General features: G+C 33.5%; 3 protein-coding genes across 3 annotated transcripts; all 3 read right to left on the bottom strand.

The window, feature by feature from the left end:
* Positions 1-573: 573 nt before the first annotated feature.
* On the bottom strand, positions 574-5412 carry LOC122605905 (ATP-dependent RNA helicase-like protein DB10). Its single transcript, XM_043778865.1, has 9 exons — positions 5180-5412; positions 4207-4537; positions 3354-3506; positions 3038-3106; positions 2551-2820; positions 2121-2471; positions 1594-1871; positions 1194-1520; positions 574-1081 (listed from the first exon to the last, which is right to left on the bottom strand). The coding sequence occupies exons 2-9, from the start codon at positions 4522-4524 to the stop codon at positions 886-888; spliced, it is 1962 nt and encodes a 653-aa protein (XP_043634800.1). The 5' UTR covers positions 4525-4537; positions 5180-5412; the 3' UTR covers positions 574-885.
* A 1121-nt stretch (positions 5413-6533) lies between these two features.
* Positions 6534-12417, bottom strand: LOC122602611 (shaggy-related protein kinase epsilon). Its single transcript, XM_043775212.1, has 14 exons — positions 12283-12417; positions 12139-12175; positions 9451-9637; positions 9256-9348; positions 9111-9170; positions 8745-9017; positions 8535-8606; positions 8376-8432; positions 8102-8242; positions 7950-8000; positions 7773-7868; positions 7606-7689; positions 6919-7021; positions 6534-6828 (listed from the first exon to the last, which is right to left on the bottom strand). The coding sequence occupies exons 3-14, from the start codon at positions 9568-9570 to the stop codon at positions 6746-6748; spliced, it is 1233 nt and encodes a 410-aa protein (XP_043631147.1). The 5' UTR covers positions 9571-9637; positions 12139-12175; positions 12283-12417; the 3' UTR covers positions 6534-6745.
* Positions 12418-14218: 1801 nt separating this feature from the next.
* LOC122603857 (peptide deformylase 1B, chloroplastic/mitochondrial) lies at positions 14219-18161 on the bottom strand. The gene is made up of 6 exons (XM_043776687.1): positions 17907-18161; positions 17140-17278; positions 15612-15804; positions 15255-15365; positions 15037-15099; positions 14219-14502 (listed from the first exon to the last, which is right to left on the bottom strand). The coding sequence occupies exons 1-6, from the start codon at positions 18115-18117 to the stop codon at positions 14401-14403; spliced, it is 819 nt and encodes a 272-aa protein (XP_043632622.1). The 5' UTR covers positions 18118-18161; the 3' UTR covers positions 14219-14400.
* Positions 18162-22379: the final 4218 nt, after the last annotated feature.

Below are 22379 nucleotides of genomic sequence, written 5' to 3'. Positions count from 1 at the left end.
CACAACGGTACTCCTATCTTCTACATTGTGTTAATGAAGAAAATTCTATGATTTAGATTAATAACACGCCTGGGATTCAGTAGAATGCACAAAGATGAACCAAAAAGAACTAGAAAAAGATTCATATTTATCTGGTGCAACAGTAATAAAACCATCTTTACATTATGAATCTGAATTGGCATTAATAATAGTGATATTAGTGGAGTATATGTTGATATTTTTTTCAACTCACGATACTCTGGACTTGTCATACTCAAGTGTAGTTCAAGCAGGTAATGCCCTAAATAAAACTCTAAGGTATCATTGCCCTAAATCAAACTCTAAGCTTAAATGCATTGAAGCGTGCAAACTGCAAAGTAATCACAGATTTGCATGAGCACCTAGAGATAAATAACGACGAAATCACATCAAATAGAACCCAACCAGGCTAGTGCAAGTTTGGAGGCTTATAGGTAGAGGTAAACTTAGTCTTGCCACAAACCAAATGCAATTTCAACAAACTGAAACGATAAAAGAAGCCAATGTACTTTCTACAAGATTGAAGAATATAAACAGTGAATACACACATCAGAATGGAGGAAACGACCTTAATATTGCATATATCAAAGTAATGCATGCATAGCTTTACACATAAGTCATTCAAAAATAACAAAAACAATCCCTCCTATGTTAGAAGCTCCCAAAATGAACATATAGCTTGGACACATCTAAGTGAGTCAGCACATTGTCATTCTCTTTTGCAAATTCCATAATAGAACACAAAATAGACAGATCTACCCTGGATTACATTTTCACGTTCACCACAAATAAGATTAACTGCCAACATCCCACTTAAACACACCATATTCTTTCTGTGGGATATTAAACAGTGACTTGGCATGATTACTAAGTTCGGCCACGCTCCATCATTAGCTGGTGAAAGCTGCGTGGTGGACCATTGTCAAACCTCTCCGGGCTCCGGCTACGGGCGCGATCATTGCCCCATCCAGACCCACCATTCTTGGGGGGACTACTCTCCCGAGCACTTGCCATGCTTTCATGAAAGCTCTTAGCCTGGTAGCCACCACCTGAATCTCTATCACTGCAACAAAGATTTAGTTTAATCTATGTGTAATAGTATTTCATAAAGGATGTTTTTTTAAAAATTGCAACAATCAGAAGAGTGAAAAAAATACTGAATATTTTTATAATACCTGTCACGGTTTCCAAAGCTACTACTTCTTCCACCATAGCTTGAACCACGGCCTCCTCCATCACGACCACCAAAACTAGAACCACCATCAGAGCTCCGCCATCTAGATCTACCTCCCATTCCACCACCACGTGAAGCCATGTCACGAAGTTCGTTCGGGATACGCTGATCTGCTCCTTCCAAAACTTTCACCAGATCTGACGCATGTTTCGCATCTTGATCGCCAAAAAATGTATAAGCCTCTCCTGTAGCACCTGCCCTCCCAGTTCTTCCAATACGGTGTACATAATCCTCCACTCCCGTTGGGAAATCATAATTCACCACCACCCTTTGATAATTGAACATAAACATTAAAACCCTAACAAAAAATCGCATTTAAGAGAAGTGAAGCCATCACAAACCTGATATCTTTGACATCTAGTCCACGAGCAGCAACATCAGTTGCTACAAGCACGGGACATTTGCCTGAACGAAACTCACTCAGCACATGATCTCTTTCACCCTGAGATTTGTCTCCATGAATAGCAGCAGCACCAAACTGGCGGGTCAAATTACGAGCTAGCTGATCACACATCTTTTTAGTTGAACAAAATATAATTATCTTTGATCCTGGTTGTTGAGATCTTATAATCTGCTCCAGCCGTCGGTGTTTCTCCATGTAAGTCAGAACTTCAACATGCTGCAAATGAGCACAAAAACATATCACCACATATAGTAGTACCCTCCAATGATAGCACAAAAAAAGGGCTGATCTTTCAATGGTGAAGGTAGCAATGTAGCAAACTTGAGGTGGTTTTAGTTTACAATCAAGAATCACTATTTGCGTATATTTGATAACAGGGCGGAATTTCAATAGTTATAAAAGGTTTATCAAATCCATACCATACAACCAAACTCCTCCAGCCAAACTCCCGTTTAAAGATCATACCTGTGTAATGTTTTTGTTGGCAACAAGCTCATCAATATTTCCAATGTTGACTTGAACCGGGTTAACTAATAAATCAGCTGCAATTTTGCGGACTTCTTTTGGCCAAGTAGCAGTGTACATAAGAGTCTGGCGACGTGCTGGAACTGCATTCACTATCTTCCTTATTTGAGGTTCAAATCCCATGTCCAGCATTCTGTCCGCCTCATCCAAAACCAAATAAGTAACCTCACTTAGACTAACCTTTCTCATTTCAAGAATATCATTCAAACGCCCAGGAGTAGCAACCACAATGTCTGTGCCACGGGCCAGCTCGCTTAGTTGAGGACCCTTTGGTGCTCCACCATATAAACACTGCAAATAGATGGCAATTAAGAGTTAATATCAGCAGAAAATCTAACTCGATCAAAGCATATCCTTAAATAATATATACCGTGCAAGATATCCTTGACGACTTTCCAAACTTGATAGCTTCATCTTGAATCTGCGTGGCCAATTCTCTAGTGGGTGAAAGAACCAAAACAGTTGGACTCAACTGAGGATTTTTGCGGGTTCGTTTAAGATGAATAAATCCAGGAATTAGGTAACCCAAGGTCTTTCCAGAGCCCGTTTTGGCAACTGCTACTATGTCCCGACTCTGGAGAGCAATAGGCCATGACTGTGCTTGAATGGGAGTCGGCGCAGAAAAGCCAGCCTTAAGTACCTGTAAAAGCAAAATTATCATCCTCATAAATTTTGATTTGGTTTTTTTGGGGATTACAGACGGAATCTTCTTCAGTAGGCCCAAGTGGCAAACTGAATCAACACCATCGAAAGTTCCCACCACAACAATGGATGATTCAGAAAGCCATTTTTTCAAAGTTGGTCCACTGCATAAGAGTACTCAAAATGTATACATTCAATCCTCAAACAGGTAATACCTCTCTAAGTAACTCAGAAGGGAAACCGGTATCTTCAAATGATGTAAAAGGTGGGGGCACATTGGTTCCCTGAAAATGCAAGACCATAAATTAGCAACATGAAAACAAAACAAAGAGAAAGCCATGCTTTATGTTTTACACCATCTACCACATATTGATAAATCAATAATTGGCATGCTCATTTACTACAGTTATGTCAACTATCCAAGTCATGTAAAAGTAGTGTCCCAGTGTTTTTAAGAAAATCTGTTCAAATTAGCTACATCGCCAAAAATTTTACCAGAAAAAAATCCAATATGTACTCTTCAATACTTACCGATACAGTAATCTCATGCTGCCGGCGATAGGCATCTGGAGATAAACCACTTCCAACTGAAGACACACGAGTCTGAGCAGGAGCTCCTCCTTGTCCAAAAGTAGCCGTCTCTTTTGGGGCATCATTGTCATGATCAGACTCGGTTTTTGTAGGCTAACATAACAATAGAGCAAACAATAAGCTTATCTAAAACAATAGCATGGGGTGTCAAGAAGACGAAAAATTATAAAAAAAAATGCATAACATATTAGCATATGAGATTTGAAGAAACTTCACTTATTTCACTGTAATGAGGAGGTTTTACTAACTACAGATTTAATCAACTTTTATTTAGCAAGACATATCTAACAACAGGTAATTACTCATTCAATCTATTTTTCTAACAATTACGGACTCAAACTGGGAGCCTTCCTCTGCTTTTGAATATTAACCCACATACAACATGATACAACATATTCTCTTTTAGCCTGATAAAACTGCACGGTGAGACAGCGCCACAAGTCTAAAGCAGGAAACTGGCCAATCAAATAATATATATAAAATAAATTGCTTCCTAGCTGATGTGTGGGTGTGTTCCTCACGCCATATACAAAAGTAAGCCCGACCATATGAGAAACTTATAACTATAAACATATAATCAAGTTAAAGATTAATATTCCACCTATCCACCAATCTCAAACCGATGACAAATGCAAATGAAAGATACCAAAACAAAAAGTGCATCCCTAAACCACCAGCATTGAAATTAAAAAAAAAATACAATACAAAGAAAGAAAAAACAAATATATATGACTTAACGAATGTAAGATAGTTTACTCTGTAATAGAAAAAAAGTAACACGTAAAACACAAACCTCTTGATCTGTAGTATCAGAAGAAAAGTTTGATTCACTAGCATTGCCGTTTTTTTCATGTACAACGACATCACCAGCCTTGCCATCATCACGGCATTGTTCAGAAGAAACAGTGGAACTTACAGGAACCGTAGAATCCTCTTGTGGCGGATCAGGATCCTTAGGGCCTGCAGGCCTCTGATACTGAGTAACATTAGTCACTGGATTCCAAAAGTAAAGATTCCCAGTTCTACCATCAACCAAACCTTTCCATGGTTTAGGAAGGGTCGGATCCGGCGGCGCATAACGAGGACCAACAGAAGTTGCAGCAGCTGCCATTATATCAAATACACTACACAAAGACAAATTCCCATTTAACTAACCCAAACAGAGCTAGTTTAACTTGCAGCATTTTACAAACTAAACAATAAATAAGTACTCCGTAAAGGCTTAAACGACAACATAAATATATTACTATCTATACTACTAGGTACTTTTTCATTTTAAGCCATTATATAGATGTTAAATAAAGAAAAACATCAGCTTTATGCCTTTATGTATAAAGATACATTTTTATATATAAATCAAATGGTTTTAAAAAACATTTATTGACTTAAAGACAATCTTTTAGTGACTTACTTGGAGGAAAATAGTTTGATGACAGTATTAAAGAAAGTAAACCCATATATATTTATATTTGTATAGCTACATTTATATATAAGTAAAAAAAAATATAGTAAAAAGATAAAAACTTTTCCACATGCAAATAGACAAAGTGTTAAACTATAACAAAATCAAGAGTACTAAAAGCTATACCAGAGATATTATGTCACATTTTATAAATAAAAAATGTTAGCAACTAAACATTTGTCTAAAACTTAAGCTAGGGTTTAATAAGCAAAAAACAAAAGAAGAAAAAAAATCTGGATGTTTGAGGAAAAATGGAAATAAAAACCCTAAATTAACAAAAAAGGAAATAAAATAAAATGGTTACCTAGAAATTTGTACGGGTTGAAATGCGGGATGATTTTTAGGTCAATAAAAAGGGGCAGAATGGAAGATAAAAATGTGGGTTTCCTCTCCGTAGAAATGGATGAAGGTGGTGGAGAGGAAAAGGCGCCTCGCCGGAGAGGAGAAATATGAACGATCGAAGTGAGCTGAAAATGTTTTTATTATTATTTTTTATTTTTATATACGTGTTATAGGTGTGTGCGTGTGTTTATAAAGGGAGAATGGCGACACGATTGTATGTGACAAGTAGTGAGGTATGGTCTGCCCCAACCCACGAGCTTTTTATATTTGTTTTTTACAAGGAAAATGGAAATGTAAACTTGAATTTATGTACGGAGTTCTACCAGTAGTATATATTTGATTCTTTTTGAATAAAGATAGAAAATTTCTTGCGCATAACGATGGACATGATAATTTTTAATTTTATTAATGTTTTTTATTTCCGAGCTTGAGACGTGTGATTCACTCCAACAGGTGTTATAATTCCGGGAAATTTTTAAAATACAACGAGATAGAAAAAAAAAATAAAGACAAAGAGAGAGAAATGAAAAAATTATAGTGTCTTTTCATTCTTTTTTTTTTAATAGAAATATATTATCCTTGAAGAGACTACACATGTGTGTCTTTTTTTTTTAATAGAAATATATTATCCTTGAAGAGACTACATATGTGTGAGGAAGACACACATGAAGTACCCATTTATCATGTTCTTGATCATATTATCTTTCTCGTATATTTTTTAAGTATGACAAATGATTATATTGTCTTTAGTATAATATGAAAATGAATAGTCTAAATCTATTGTTCTAAAGTGGAAGTTACTCTTATTTAGTAACATACACCTTTGTAAGCATATTCCTTGATGCCTTCTATATTCATACATTTGAAAATTGGATTCGAATACTCTAAAATTGTTAATATCTAACTATACTAGTTAAGTTAAAGACATCTTAACTCTTAAATAAAAGGCTAAGAGTCATGATTCAAATATTATTAGAAAGTTAGACAAATTGTTGTATGAATAATCTAACTCAAGTCATCCGGTTATAACCGCAGTCATCCGGTTATAACCGCCACTATTAACATTTACCCATTTTTACTCCAACTCGTATAGTCTATTATCCTATCACCTATTTTGCCACCCAGGTTAGGACTTAGGAGTACGCACATATTCAACTCTCAATGCAACACTGCAGAGACAAGAAAATGTTGACTTTTGACAAACATTGCAAAAATGAACATCAATAATCGTGTTTCTTAAGTGACGAAAAGTCACCCACAGAGCTTGTAAACCGGATAGTAATTCCAACATTTGTATCCTTTAACTGAGAATGAAATTAAGCAACCACAACCAACTTTTTTCATATATCAGAAAACAACAATACCATAGAAGGCTACATAAGTTTCACTTTTCACCACCATATGCATAGAGCCCTGGTGTCAAGTGTGCGGAAAATGTCAGGGCAAAGTAGTTCAACAAAAGCTAATAAATAAGCATCCAAAGATAAACATGTTACACAATAATTTAACAGATAACATTTTCAATGACTTAAAACCCAAGGAAGGGACACTGCTTCCGAGCATGTTCTGGTATCAGTTTAGCCAGAAGTTCCAAAGATGCCCCTTTTAGCTCTGTCAAGTGTCAATGTACCATTAGCCAAATTGTTTGAGAGATATTCTAATGAAAAGCATAATCACGCATGAAATAGGAAAGTATCTAACCTTGAGGCTTGAAATTAAAGAGGGGTGGCAAGGGACGCCCATTTGGTAGACGAGTGTTAGGATCACGAAGTTCATTGAAGAACGGGTGGATACATGCCTCCAACTGTTCAAAATAGATTACTGGTGTGGTAAGTTATGCATACCTTCATTTTCTAAGCATTTCCATAGATTTTCATCTAATTACTTGTTTAGTCACCAGACTTACTATGCAATTATTAAAAAAGTTATTGGACATTCAGACTTTTGACAGAGTAATACTTTTTCCTAAAACTATAACATGAGTACGTAACAATTTAAAGGGAATATCTTAGAACATATCTACTAAACTATTTCAGTATTTCTACCCATTTAGTAAAAGACACAATATATGACCCTTGAAGATAGAGGTGGCAAAGAGTTTGAGTTGGGTAAATGATCAAAATAGACAAACTTCGGTATAGGTAGAAAGCATGTGTTAAATTTAGTTAGGTAAGGTAAACTAACTTTTTTACAAAATGATTTAGAGGGTTTATAATTTAAAAAAATACCATGGGCATTGTTGGACACATTTGGCCCATGTGATATGTTTTTACCTGTCTGACCCTGCTAGATATAAACATAACCGTAATGGATCCATTCATAAGTAAAAGGGTCTACTGCTTAAGGACAGAGTAAAATCGAAGGGGAGAAAAGGTCAGAAACACTTACAGCAGTGCATCTCAAATTAGGAGAATATTGGAGGAGTCTTGAAACAAGATCTACAGCTTCTGGGGGAGTCCGCTTGTGAAAAATCTAAATATGACATATATGTCAATAAAGTTACACGCAATGTACAAAAGAAATTGCAGGTTGACATTAAAAAGAGAAGTCCTCACTTTGTGCCAAGGGTGAGCTTTGATTTGTGGGAACTTAAATTCTGTGTAGTTTGGATTCATGCATTTAATTTCCTCACGGGTTGGTGTACCGAGGACCTACAGCAATTATAAATGACTAAAAGGCAAACAAATAAAACTTGGAACAAAGGTTTCGGTTTACTTGCTTGCTAGACTTACCTTAATGATCTCTACAAGTTGATCAACTCCGCTCTCACCTGGGAACAGAGGCTGAGAGCACGAAAAGACACAAATAAAACTGTAAGAGAACACAAAGTCCACAATACAACATATTTAAAAGCTTAAGAAAAGATAAGGTTGTTGCCAAGAACCTGTCCAAGAAGCAATTCAGCAAGGACGCAACCGACTGACCAAACGTCAATTGCTGTTGTGTATTCAGTTGCCCCAAAGATAAGTTCAGGTGCACGGTAATAACGCGAGCAGATGTAGGATATATTTGGTTCGCCTTTCACCTGTTGTATGCAGACAACAAAAAATTATATCAAGAACTTTTTGCAACTTTTTGTACCGACAAGTTATAAAGAGATTAACAGATAATAACAACACGTAGAAAAACATTGGAAAATGACCAAACAAACATTATACCAGAGCTTTTGCGCTTCCAAAGTCACATAGTTTGAGCTGATGAGTATGAGGATTGACCTGCAAGGCAGATTGCTCACATTAATGATTTTACTTATAAACTTACAGGAGTTATCTGTTTGTGTGTGTGTTGTCGTTGGTAAAAGAATTTTAAATGCACACCAGAAGATTTTGAGGCTTGATGTCTCGGTGACAAACACCAATTGCATGAATATATGCAAGAGCTCTGAATATCTGCAGGAAACCAGAGTATCAGAATAATTGATAGTATGAATAAAAGGAAATTACAAAGTTTATGGGAAAGAAAAACATCGGCAAAGCTTCATGAAAATACTATGACAATAAACAACATTTCAGATGAAAGGGAAATACCTGATAAGTGTATAACTTGACATAAATCATTGGCATCCTTTGATTTGCTTTACTATAATGTCTTGCCACACGATAAGCTGTCTCTGGCACATATTCTAAGACCAGATTGAGATAAAGCTCATCTTTGTCTGTAGTTGAAAAGAAGCAGTGTTTAAGTGAAACGACATTGGGATGATCAAGAAGTCTCATTGTCTGCAATTCACGATTCTTATATCGTTTATCTTGCAGCACTTTCTTAATTGCAACAGCTTCTCCGGTTTCTAAACATTTAGCCTGCACAAGTCAAGTTTTGATGGGTGAACAACCATTCCACTAGATCACAGAGTACCAATCATGACAACACATAGCTTTTGTTGAAAGTATTACCTGAAACACAATTCCAAAAGAACCCTGGCCAACGACACGTTCTGCCATATAACTTATTGTCTGAAATATAAGATAAACATGTTATAACTGAACCAAACATCAGAAAGCATTGAAAGTTTGACAACTAAAAGTGAAGGACAGTTACCTGTTTAGGTTGACCGTTTCTACCTCCAATGGTAGTAACAATAATGTGACCAGTCTCAGTGCCATTTCCATCCACCACAGTTGCCTCCATTTCCTACAAGTGACAAGATTTATGTGAAAACTGTAGTAGAGATACAACCAACAAACATAAGACAGCATAAATTAAATATTTAATGATGAAGATAATGGAAGCAACCTTTTCCACTTTGTCATCTCTGATTTTCATTTCATTAATTTCCTCGGGCAGTTTGTCAACAAACATTGAATCACCATCAACTTTTTCAACTGTCAATGGAGCCATTCCACCAGAAGCCATATTGTGGGGGCCGAGTTGAAAAGACGTATCTGATACCACTTAAGCAGCACTCATGTTATAACTTTATCTGTATACCAAAAGACGTCAGATACCATTGAATTCACAACGACACTCTATATGTTCATATGATAAATATCCTTATTATTCATAAGCATGGATCAAAATTTGCCAATCAACAGACATTAAGTGAGACACGAAGTGCCAATTATATGATGCGTCACATATTGGTGCCCTACAAGAATATAAAATGGCCTTGAAAATACTGAAAACAATACAATCCAAGAAACTTATACAAACATGCAATAAGATCAATTACTACACTTATTTTTGCTAATATTTAGATTGTTGCATCACAGATTTTAGTAGTGACCAATGATAATCTAAATTTAATCTTTCATTCTAATACACTTGAAACATACACTTATACTTACTGTTACAGTTTCTTGTTTTGGAACATTTCAAAATAGATCAATTTCAGGACACCATGCTTGATGACCACTACGTGACAACTTAGATTCATGAAAAGTGGTTCTAGGCATCTCATTAGCTGTCACGTGGAGATGGCACTTTGCATGGGCTCCATGGAGTAGTTGGACAAAAGGTATCAAAGTCTACATCAAAAAAACATAATGAGAAAAAATGTTAAAGTGGTTGGCTAAAGGGAGATGCAAAATGAACAATTAACCATAGGCAAAACTTTCATGGTTGCTGCCAGTAGCATCTCAGCCAGGATGTTGATGGCACACCATCAACTTGAACCTTCATAAATGAATTTCTCATGAGACCCAAAAAATGTAATCCATAGTATCTAAAACAAATTTTAGTATGGGTAGCATCTTGAGCACTATGGAAAGAAAGTGGTACTTCTTAAAGACATACACAATTGGGCATGTTTAAAAAAAGAAAGTTATTATACAGATTTAGGGAACCAGAAAGTATAACTCTAGTATACACCCTAAGTGGAAGCATCCTTGGTTTTAAAAGGCGCTAAGCGCACAAAAGCGATAGGGTCCATTTCTGAAGCGCTAATCGCTGCGGGAAAGTGGTGAGAGTTTTGTAAACGAGAGGCACGGTTTAAATATAAGTTTATTTATTATTTATACGTAATATATACTACAAAGTTAATATTTACACATCTAAAATTTGGATAACTGAAAGATATATATAATTTAACTTATAAACAATTTTTATGTACAACATAAAAAGCTTTATGTACAAATTAAAGAAGCTTAAACTTCATGATATATTAAAAAAGTAAGAAAAAAAGAGCAAAGAACGTTTTTGTACCAAAAGCGAGCACTTTTGTACTTGGCGATTCAGAGAAAATCGCTTAAAGCGTGCGCTTTATGTACAGGGACGCTTATTGTCACCTAAGGCGCTCAGGGACGCTTTTATTGCCGCCTAGCACTTAATCGCGCTTTAAGCGCGATTTTTAAAACCAAGGAAGCATCTGAAGATCTCTTGGGATCTTTGCTTTTTACTGAGAACTGATACAATCACGTCTAGTTTTACTAATCAAGTGCCTCCATGCTTTGGTGGCATAAAATGTTTTGCTCCCAAGGTAACCGAAATTTACAACTGCTTTTTTTCCCAACGCTCATCACAGTTCACAGTATCAGGAAGCTACCAACAACTACACCCTGCACTCCAAAACGAATTCAGTGTGGCTTAAATAGTCATCCGTCACAAATTTAACCCTTTTCTTTAACGAAATATGGCGTCATTTAGGGCATCTTAGAAGATTCCACTAGGTCTGATAGTGGAAATATGCAATTTTACAATACAACTACGATCTCCACGACCACTAGACAGCTCAGCTACTCTCTTTTGTTGTTGATTTTCTTTACCGCCATTTTACCAAGAGCCTCATTTCAAAAGAATACAAGCATAACAAATTAACAATGCACAAGGTGTATAAAAATCACCAGCACCAACCCCTACACAATACATCCAGCTACCTAGGGGATCTCATAACCTATTCATATATCTAAAAAGCACATTTCTTGCCGTTTAAAAAAAAAGCACGTTTCTTGACAAAATTTATTCCATACATAGAAATAAACAGCGGCAGAACCCTAGCAGCCGAGCTCAACCAATTTCTATATACTAGGAAACAGAAACCTAATGTCGATCACACCCACTTCCTAATCATTGCGAACATGCGAGGGACCATCCTTTCTATCGCTTGCCCTGCCATGTTTTGTATCTACACTATTTATGTTTCCTCCTAAAATCTACCCGTTAACTACCAAAATTCGCGGACTTGCAAATTACTATCTACATATCTTACAATTAATTTTAAGCATCAGAAAAAGAAAACAGATCATGATCTATAAACTCTCCATAAGTTTCAACTAAATCTTCTAAAATTACATCATTTCTTCATAAATATGCAACCGAGCTTCCACAGCTTAACAATCTCTTCTTAACTTTTCAAACATATACATATATCATCTATATATACTAACAACAATGAAAAGCAAAATTTAAGCTCAAATTTCTCATCTATCCACATAAATCACATTATATATATACATATATACAGAAAATAATTCAAAAAATACATACCTGTAAAATATTTATGTATGTAAACACAGCTCGAGATCTGCAAATAATTACAAATAAAAAAAAAAATCGATCAATTTCAACACCTAAGGATCAATTAATTAATAAATTAATGACCTAATATAAATAAAATGAAATCGTACTTACAGATAGAAAACGTATAAACTGTTGTATATAATGATTCAGAGATACACAAAATTATATTTTATATATTTTTTTCTTTGCTTCTCGGGAGGATGATTTTAGTTTTAGTTTTGTTTTTTTTTTCCGTTTTGGTGATTGGAATTGAAATGGTTTTATGAAATTTAATTTGGAGAGAGTTTAGAGGTCCGTGTACGATGGCTGTTGTGGGGCCCCGGGGTGGGGACACGTGGAAGTCGTTGAATGGTGGGGTTTGGAATTAATTGAGAGAGTTTGAGCCGTTGATTATTATGGACAATGAATAATGATGGTGGGATGAGGGGTGGTATTTGTACTGCTGAAATTTAATAATGATGGCTTTTTTTTAATATAAATTCAATTATTAGCATTAGCACCGTTTACTGGTGATATTCAACAAAGACAAACTAAATTTCAATGCATTATTATCATAAAAAGTGGATAAGATATTTATGTAAAATCCAAAAAATAGTACTCCAGTATTGATTTTCTACAGTGAATCCTAAATTGGTCTTGGTAAATACATCTCTTAAAGATCCAGTTAAAATGTATTAAATAGTTATATACTTATCAAAAATTTAAAAAAATAAACTTTTAATATGAATTGTACAAAAAATTGTATGCACGTTAAGGTTACATCTAACATTATTTTTTTTATATATTGATTTATTATCTTAAAACATCTTCGTTTGCCCTTTTATTATTAATGTTATGACTAACAAAATTAAAAGAAAGTGAACTATACACATTTCATTGTTATAGTTTTAAAAAATTATTACCAAATTTTCTTTAAAGAAATTATTATTTTCCTTTTTTGTTATTCTTGTTTTTTTATATCATCATAGGATTAGTAGTCTTTTTGTGGTTGTATTAGATTATTGTAGATACATACATAAATTAATTGTTAAACTTTTATATTTAATAAATCTTTGACCATTAAAGAAAGAAAGATAAAAGCTACTCAGTATTATAACTATTATCCAAGATTATGGATCATCATGTTTTAAAGTTTCTACTTGCCCTTTATCATCATTTTCGGCTTTTCGGCTTTAACTTTTATTTTTATGATTTAAGTTTTTGTGTTTATCATGATTTAAGTTTTACAAAACATTCAAATTCTAATAATTAGATTATCATATTCATGATATTGTCCAGTCTTATTATTCTTACACATAGCTTATGCTTGTATTTGATTTTATCATAATAACTAAAAAATAATAATATTACCAAGTTAAATGATAAAGGGCGTGATTATTGAAGAGAAAAAATGGAGTTTCGAGTGATATTAGGACGTGACCATGAGGAGAAAAAATGGAGTTTCGAGTGATATCAGGGTTTCTCATGAAGAGATGATAACATAAGTCTGTCGGATATCTAAGTTTATGTGTGGAGCCCTCAAATACTAATTTTTTATAACCATAAAATTCATGTAGGTATAAACATTTATTCGTTAAACAAGAAATACTAAAACTTTAATATGTGAGGAAAGTTTCACACCTAAACTTATTTGCCGTACATCATTAAATTCACTTTTCACTTCTCATAAACCACTTGATTAATGTTTTGCGTAGTGTAAAATCTCACAAAAAAATAAAATAAAATTTTATTACTATAAATATTTTGTAAATCTTATCGTATTTGATTTTGAGTCCGCCCCTCATGCCCCGCCATTAGGATATGCTCTGAATGATTTATGTGAACATACATCTTTGCCTTTAAAACCATGGTGGTGCCTATCACCCACCATATGTTCTAAATTTACTGACATAAAAAGGTAGACATATAATTCAGAATTGTAATCCTTTAAACCCTTTTAAGAAGCAAAAATTGTATGCATTAACGTGGTACCATGCTCACACTAGGTGACAACAATTATTAATCACATTGGTAGTTCAGATAGGTTTGTGAAAAACAAAGGATCAAATGCAGGCTAGAAATGCTAATCACTCTCTTATGGCTGGGCTGTAAAATACATATGTAAGTTTCACATAAATGTGAAATCATAACACACTTCTGCAATTCTATATATAACCACCTACAGGAATGATAAGTATACATAGGAAATGGTTTAAATGTCATATAATTACGATAATGTCCATACTCTAATCAAGATCGTCCAAATCCAGCAGCTGCCTTCCATCTTTTGCGGGATTCAATACTTTCAGGCCTCTTTAGTCCGGTCTTATCCTCGTATTTCTGTTCCAATGCCTGTTAATGTCATGAAAACGATTAACCAGCATCCATAACAAAGGTAAACATCATGCTGAAACTTGAAGAACTACTAAAAAAAAGTGTGTTCAACCCAACCCTGCCTTTTTTTGCTCTCTCTGTCATACAGCATTGCTTTAAAGTGTATTGTAAGTCTTATTATTAAGTAGATTTGATGTGTGGCATTTTTATTTTTCAATAATTTTCATTGTGTCTGTGCAAAGCAGCGACACCCGTTAGGATGGCTTATTGATTTCAGACGTTTTATAATGATTTTTGAGGGATTTTGTTGGTAGGTGCAGTGGTTATCGGTGTTGGTGGGCGCTGTTTGCTGAATAAGAGACGAAAGAAAATGCTCGCTTAAATGAATATAATGAAGGATAAAGTCGAGGATATCTGGTAACATGGACATAAAAGATGATGAGGTGTTACTAGGATATTATTGATCATTTTTGGAAGAAAAAAAAATGGGGGGCATAAATGCTTTATATAATGGTGCAGATACAGAAATTGGCACGGATAATGACTATTCACCTGTAGTTCTGCGCGGATACTATCGACAACTGCTGGAGTCATTCTATCAAAGAAGAGAATTCCCTGTAAATATACGAAACGTGTGATGAGTAAGTCCAGAAACTAACAGGGTGAAAATGATTCATAGCAAAATATAAGATTCAAAACAAAAAAAATGAATGGTCAAAAGGTAAATTTATCGGGTTGTAGTCTAACAAGATGGAAATTGATCAACTTGCCTCCAAATGATCAAATTCATGTTGAAAAACCCGGGCAGGAAGGTGCGACATGCTAATTGAAAACTTGGCACCAGTAATATCTTGTGCATCAACCTTGACAGATTCTGGTCTCTGCAAGTCAAAGGCTACCACATCAAAAATCGACGTGAAGAACATATTGAAGAACTATATCTGAATGGCTAAGCTGGATATATCTAATAATTATAACTAATTTGTGAGCAAACAAAGTCTACATATTATCTGACTGGTCTCACTAAGTATTATTAAGCATGCAGTCACCAAAGTGTGCTAGAATAATTCTAAGAGCATAATTAATCACTTTAAACTAAACATATGAAGCACAGTATATGTTATTACCACCACATCAGCATTGATCCCTGGAAAGGATAAGCAGCCTTCTGTAAATGGAGCCAACTTTTTAGAATATCTGGTGACTCGTGGATTTACAAGAACAATTTCCTCTCCTTCGCCTCGTTCACCAACAGGATTAAACACCATAAGTTGAATATTAATCCCAACTTGGGGTGCTGAGAGCCCAATGCCATCAGTTCTGTGGACAAGGAAGCCAACAAGAATTGTTCATACTCCTGAAATAACAAGATTTGCTATAAGCCTAATCAGTGAAGATGTGTGATTATTTCTTAAAAAAAGAAATAATCACTTCAAGAAAACCTCAATATTTCAAAGTTATAGTAACGTCTGGACAAATAATGTTTATACTTCTGCATGCAATGTTTCTTTTCCGCTTCCTAAATCAGATAAAAATACTTCCAATTTCTGCTTTTATATTACACATGTTGGCAAATTGCTTGGACTCTGCTAGTTTGAATGCAGGATTGTACTTTGAGTAATCTAAAAGTTATTCTGTCTTTCTTATTAAATAACATTTTTCAGTTAAATGAAAACAAAACCTGGTTTATATTGGAAAACTGAACAAGTTAAGTTAGGTCAACTTAATTATACGACTATGTAAAAGTAAAACATCTAAATTTTGTGATCTGCAATGACTACCACAAGAAAGTAGCCCCTATCTCTAAGGGGATTTCCTAAGTCGCTAATGACTAGTATATTGAGTTATCTGTATCTACTGGTGTGCATTTTCTCCTTGTATTATGTAACATCTAGCTGGTTGTTTGAGGTTGTATGTCTAGTTTGACTCATAATGGCACAGGTTGCCTGTTTTTGTAAAAGTTGATTTGTATTTTAGCCAATCGCCTGATTTTCATTTGATTAATATAATAAGAAGGGTGAACCCGTTACCCAGTAACATCTAAATTTTGCAACACCATAGAGTTAGTCAGCTCAGCTAAAGGTATTTGACTTCTTCATGGCTAAATCCTTTTTCATTTACCCAATCAAACTAAGGTGGTAAACCAACTCCACGAGGTGGTACCCAAAGACAGATGCTCAGAGCCTTGGGCAGCTCCTTGAAGAAGGGTTACTTGGGTCCAACAGACCATGACTCGGTTAATTCAGCACATAAAACAAAAAGATTAAGCCATGAAGACAAAGCCCTCCCTATTTAACTTGGCACTCTATTTGGTATGAGCAAGCCCTACAATCTTTCGCTAACTTCACGCCAACCTTAGTCTACCATAATGTGAACAAGCTAGTGTTAAGAAGCATTGGATTCAAGCAAATTACATCAATACTACTATTCTTGGCACTAGGCTACACTCCACTTATCTTCAAGAAAACATATTTAGTTGCGATAAGTATAACCCGTGCGCAACTTGCAAACAAAGCAAAGTCTACCACATACTTAAACACATCTTTAAAACTTTCAAAATCCAAAACCTCTACCAATCTATATTTACAATCAATCGCACACATAAACCACGAGCAAATTACCACACTGTAAACCAAATAATAGAGAAAAACTTACTTGTACATAACGTCAAACATTTCGTCTACCAACTTCTTCAAGTTGTCATCAAAGGTATCAACACGTTTGTTCTTTGCTCTCAGTATTGGGTCCGGATATAACACAATTTTAAGGGGAGCTTCAAATTGCACATCGGCCGCTACAAAAATCACATTCACATACTAGAGGCATAAACATTTCTAGTTTTTCAACTAACTTTAATTTTTGTATAAAACACAATATATATATAATAAGAACAAATGTAAAATAAGAACGCTGAGAAAACCTTAAAATCATCATTTTGATGCATTAAAAGTCCATAAAACTAACATAGTGCATAACTAATTATCATTATTTAAGTGTTTAACAACACATTCATCCGTCAAAATCGAAATAATCATGTTTTTTGTTTTGTGCATCCATCTTGGATGCATCCAACAAAAAACGTAATTTTTTCGATTTTGATGAATTAATGTGTTGTTAAACACTTAAATAATGATAATTAGTTATGCACTATGTCAGTTTTATGGACTTTTAATGCATCAAAATGATGTTTTTAAGGTGTTCTCACCGTTCTTATTTTAAAAGTGTTCTGTGTTACACTATATATATATATATAATATATATATATATCCTAATTATAACAACAACAACAACAACAACAACAACAACAACAACAATAATAATAATAATAGTAATATGAACAATTAACTTCACATTTAAAAATTATAACAAACTAAAAAACAGAAGCAGCTCAGCTAATTCCTCCATAAGTATATAAAACTTACGTGAAGCTGGTTCCTCCATAATTTCGTTGTTTTTCTGTAAAAGTCTTCGTTTTGGTTGTGCTTGAACAGCAGATATGGCGAGAGGTTTGTATGTGTAATTATTGGAGAAAATGGACGGATCGAATGGCCGGAAGTGCGTGGGCAGAGTATCCCGGCGGGGGCTAGGGTGAGAAATGGCTGGTGAGTGTAGCCAATAATTTACACACGCCATTGGTATGGTACTAGTTTTCTCTTTTATCTAAGAAAAAAATTAAGTTAAAAAAGTACTGTACTATGCAGGACAGCAGGACCAATCAAATAGAAAAACCAAAAAACCAAAAATTAATTATTTACGATTGCGGTGCGGCTATTTGGGTCTTGATCGTCTATCTAGTTTGGAACAAGAGTTACTTTGGGTTTTTGGTCTATTTGGTTTGGGCCGTTATACATAAGTTGGGCTCCAACTTTGTAATATAGAATCCCTATAATAACTTGATTAAATGACCAATATAATTCGTTAACTTTTCTCCTAAATTCATCCTTTTATGTTGTCTAGCAGGATTATTAGATTAATTTATTATACAGATATATTGTTTCCCAACTTACATATATGGTGCATGTGGGTTGGTTGAACTTGCACGTGGTTATTTAACGGATGACTAGCTAAAGACTTAATGATATTTTTTTGATCGAGTTTTAATAATGTTTCTTTTTTAGTATTCTAAATGAAAACATTAAATACAAATCATTTTAAGTGTTAGCTTTTGATAAGTAGGTTATTTATCTGTAGATTTAACTTTAGATTTTTAATAAACAGAAAAAATGAATATTGTTTTGATTCAGCTACTTTTGCTGGCTATGACAAGAAATATTTTCAATCTAACTAACGAGCACATTAAAATAATCGCTCTACAATTATTTTCATATTTGGCTAAAAAAATATATAATTAAAAACAAAATTTATATTGAAAATATTGGTTAGAATAAGACATGAAATGATGTTTAACATATATAAGTAACTTTAGATGTTATAACGAAATAAATCGTATATTCCAAAGAAAAATCATACATAGCCAAATTTTATGTCTTAAAATTTGTTATGTTGATAATATGAAAAAATAAATAATAATTTTATGGACAAACTATGTTGCTAAAATATATATGTTATTCAAGAGATTTGTATTTTGTTTACTTAAAGTAGATGGTTAATGAATTTAGGTTAAATATTAAGTATGGGGTTAAAAAAAAAATGAGGGCTAAATTGCAGATTAGATGTGTTCAATGAATGACATGTCATTGATTTTAAAATTTTAAAATCAATAGAAAAAAATGGTTTTATTTGATAGAGAGTTGATTGATAGATTATAGATGTAGTATAGCCATCCCTATATGTGATGATGTAATTAAGGAGTAAACTTACTTTGATGAACTTAATAGACTATCTTTTAGATTTTTCATTGCGTAACGTTTTTAATAAATTGTGACTTTTTTTTTTCAGTAAAAGCTATAAAAAAATAGCTCATGATCATAAAAATTTACGAATATATATAACATTTGATTATAAAAGGGTAAGAACGTTTATATTCTTAGAAGATTGAACTGACGTACTTATTTTATCTCTTTACCTATTTAACAATTTTCTATATTCGGATACGCCTATAATACCTATTAATTTATTAATAAATAGGAATTTATGATCTCGCGTTGTGGGGCATTAATTGTCGTGTTGAAACGATTGTGTTATTTAGTATTACTTACATCGAATGAATAAACATTCTGTCATGGTGGTGTACGACTAAAACTTGATGGTATACAGATCACCACCCTTAACTTATTATAACTTATATTTTGAACTTTTTAACTATGAAAAATAATAATTATTCTTTTTTATAATTTATTGTAAATCTTCTATGGCTTTGAGCGGGTGTGATGCTATTATTTTTCGAAACTGAGTGTTTGGTTTAAAGTTATTTGATAGCTCACAAACTGTATGTTTTCATCGACGCATTACACATGTATGACAATATCTGATTTTTCATCATCATATTTGAAAGCTAGTGAAAAAGGAAAAGGTCAATATTGTAGTTAATAGTTATTTAAAGATCCGTTTTGATCCAATCTCATCTCATATTTTTTTGGTAGTTATTCAAAATCTTGTTCACAATTCCCAAGAATGGCATGGTATGGCGACTTGGCGAGGCAAGCAAAGCATCTCTATCTTTTACTCACAAATTGACAGACCCCACCCTTATCTTATATGGAAATCCATTTGCCCACTACTTCTGGATAACCCATTTGTCGTTCTAATTCATTCCAACTTCCCATCTATGTTTTCATCATTTCATGTATGTATCAAATGTAAATTTCGAGTGTTTTTGGCATTTTGCATATAGTATAAGATTCTTTTTCCTCCTCTCTGAAAGAGTTGAATAGTGGTTTAGTTTGTTTCTTTGTTGTTCGTTATTGCTAATTTTAAATTTTGTATATATCATGAAAAATATAAATATGCTACTCCTTGTTGATCTTATCAAGCGATACGCTACTCATGCCAAAACAATGGTTATCAAAATGTTTCTCATTTAAATTAAACGAGATACGTTACTCGGACGTTGCCCGGAAGACATTATATTTATTATGTTCCATACTGTATAAAAATTATTACATGCTTTTAGAAACATTATATAACTCAAAACCTGAGTTGATATTGATTTTTTAATGAGTAAGCAATTATAAATTAAAAAAAAATCGACAGTAAAATTTTATTACAAATTAATATATTATATAAATTCTAAAAGATAATAAGTATAAAAGTAGAATCTTTAAAATAAAAATACAAACATAATAATACAAACATAATTAAAGCTAATTTCTCAAATCATTGAAAATAGAAAGTGAAACAAAAATAATTCATAATAATAAAACATCCACCGAAATAACATTGAAACTAATAAGTATTGCAAACAAATTTTTCGGAGATGGTTAGGTGTATATATTCAAAACATACACCATACTGTTATTTGTATATATACTATGTAATAATTCACTTGCGATTCCGCAAATGCGATTATGATGATCTCTATGCCATCCTGATAATCTCGTAGAGATTTTGCAGAAAAATCTCATAGAGATTATGCATGATCTCATAGAGATTCCGCATGATCTCATAGAGATTCTACAAAAGAATCGCATTGCGATTCTCAAGACCTCGTTGCGATTCTCATAATTTCGTTGCGATTTTTCATAATCTCATTGCGATTCTGTTAATCTTATTGCGATTTTGATGTTCTCATTGCGATTTTGTCAGTTTATTACGATTTTGTTGGAAATTTTATGAAAATCCAAAAAAACCTGACTAATTTGATATAATTGCAATGAAATATGGCTAATGACGTGATTTTCTCTATATATTAATATTACCCGTGCCCATCATTGAGACAAACTAGAAGATAATCATGTCAAACAAAAATGTGAAACAAGTTAAGAACTTTTAATCAATCACGCATGTTAGACAACACTAAGTGAATGCACTTGATTTTTATTTTAAAGGTGAATTTTGCTTAAAATTTCGTGTTGCGATTCGATAGCAAGAGGTCTATCATATGTTGTTTTAGCCAGGTCCGCGCTAGAGAGCTCCTCGAAGTAGAAATGTCTAATCTGCCCGAAGACACGACGATTAATAAGGGTAAATCCTGCCCCCTCAGACTTGAACATAGGTATACCCTAACTAAGTCCTCATAGAAGAACTACTTATATCTCAAAGTTGGTGGAATGGAGACTCGAACCTGAGACCTACAAATTACCAGGATACTTCAAATCACTCCACCAATTCATCATTGATTAATTAATTAAATAGATCAACACTAAATCGAATGCAATTAATTAATTAAATAGATCAACACTAGATATCAATTACTTAATTCTATGTTAACATCATATTATACTTCTTCTTTTTCGATATAAAATAAATTTTGTGTCTTTCAGTTTACATCAATACCAGCATACATTACGTGATTATTGGTGACCACGAATAACTATAGCTGACTAATCTTTTAAAAAAGGTCATGGCAAATTATCCATTAATTTTCTTTTTTTGAAACGGTATCCATTACTATAGATCAAGTGTGTATTAGACATATCAAAAATACACAACAATAATCCTATCAAAATAAAAGTACAATCGGAATCTTATATAAATTAAACAGTATACATTTATTCAATAATAAAATACTACTATAAGAAATCTTTACTCTTTTATAAAGGAAATAACCATTTTTATTTTAGGTAATTATACCATTAAATTATCAGAATTACCCTTGACTTTTTATGTTTTGTCCTTAATTAATTATAATTTACATTATAAACTTTTATTTTAACAATTAATACTTAAGTCTTTATCTTCTAAAAATTTACACAATCACAATCACATCAACCTACACCACTTGACACTGCCAGCACCACCAATAGTACCATCACCGACACCACTAAACCGCCTTC

Source organism: Erigeron canadensis, chromosome 6, assembly GCF_010389155.1.
Source record: "Erigeron canadensis isolate Cc75 chromosome 6, C_canadensis_v1, whole genome shotgun sequence".
Taxonomy (NCBI): Eukaryota; Viridiplantae; Streptophyta; class Magnoliopsida; order Asterales; family Asteraceae; genus Erigeron; species Erigeron canadensis.
The sequence above is the reverse complement of the archived record's forward strand: the minus strand, read 5'-3'. Positions and strand labels throughout refer to the sequence as shown.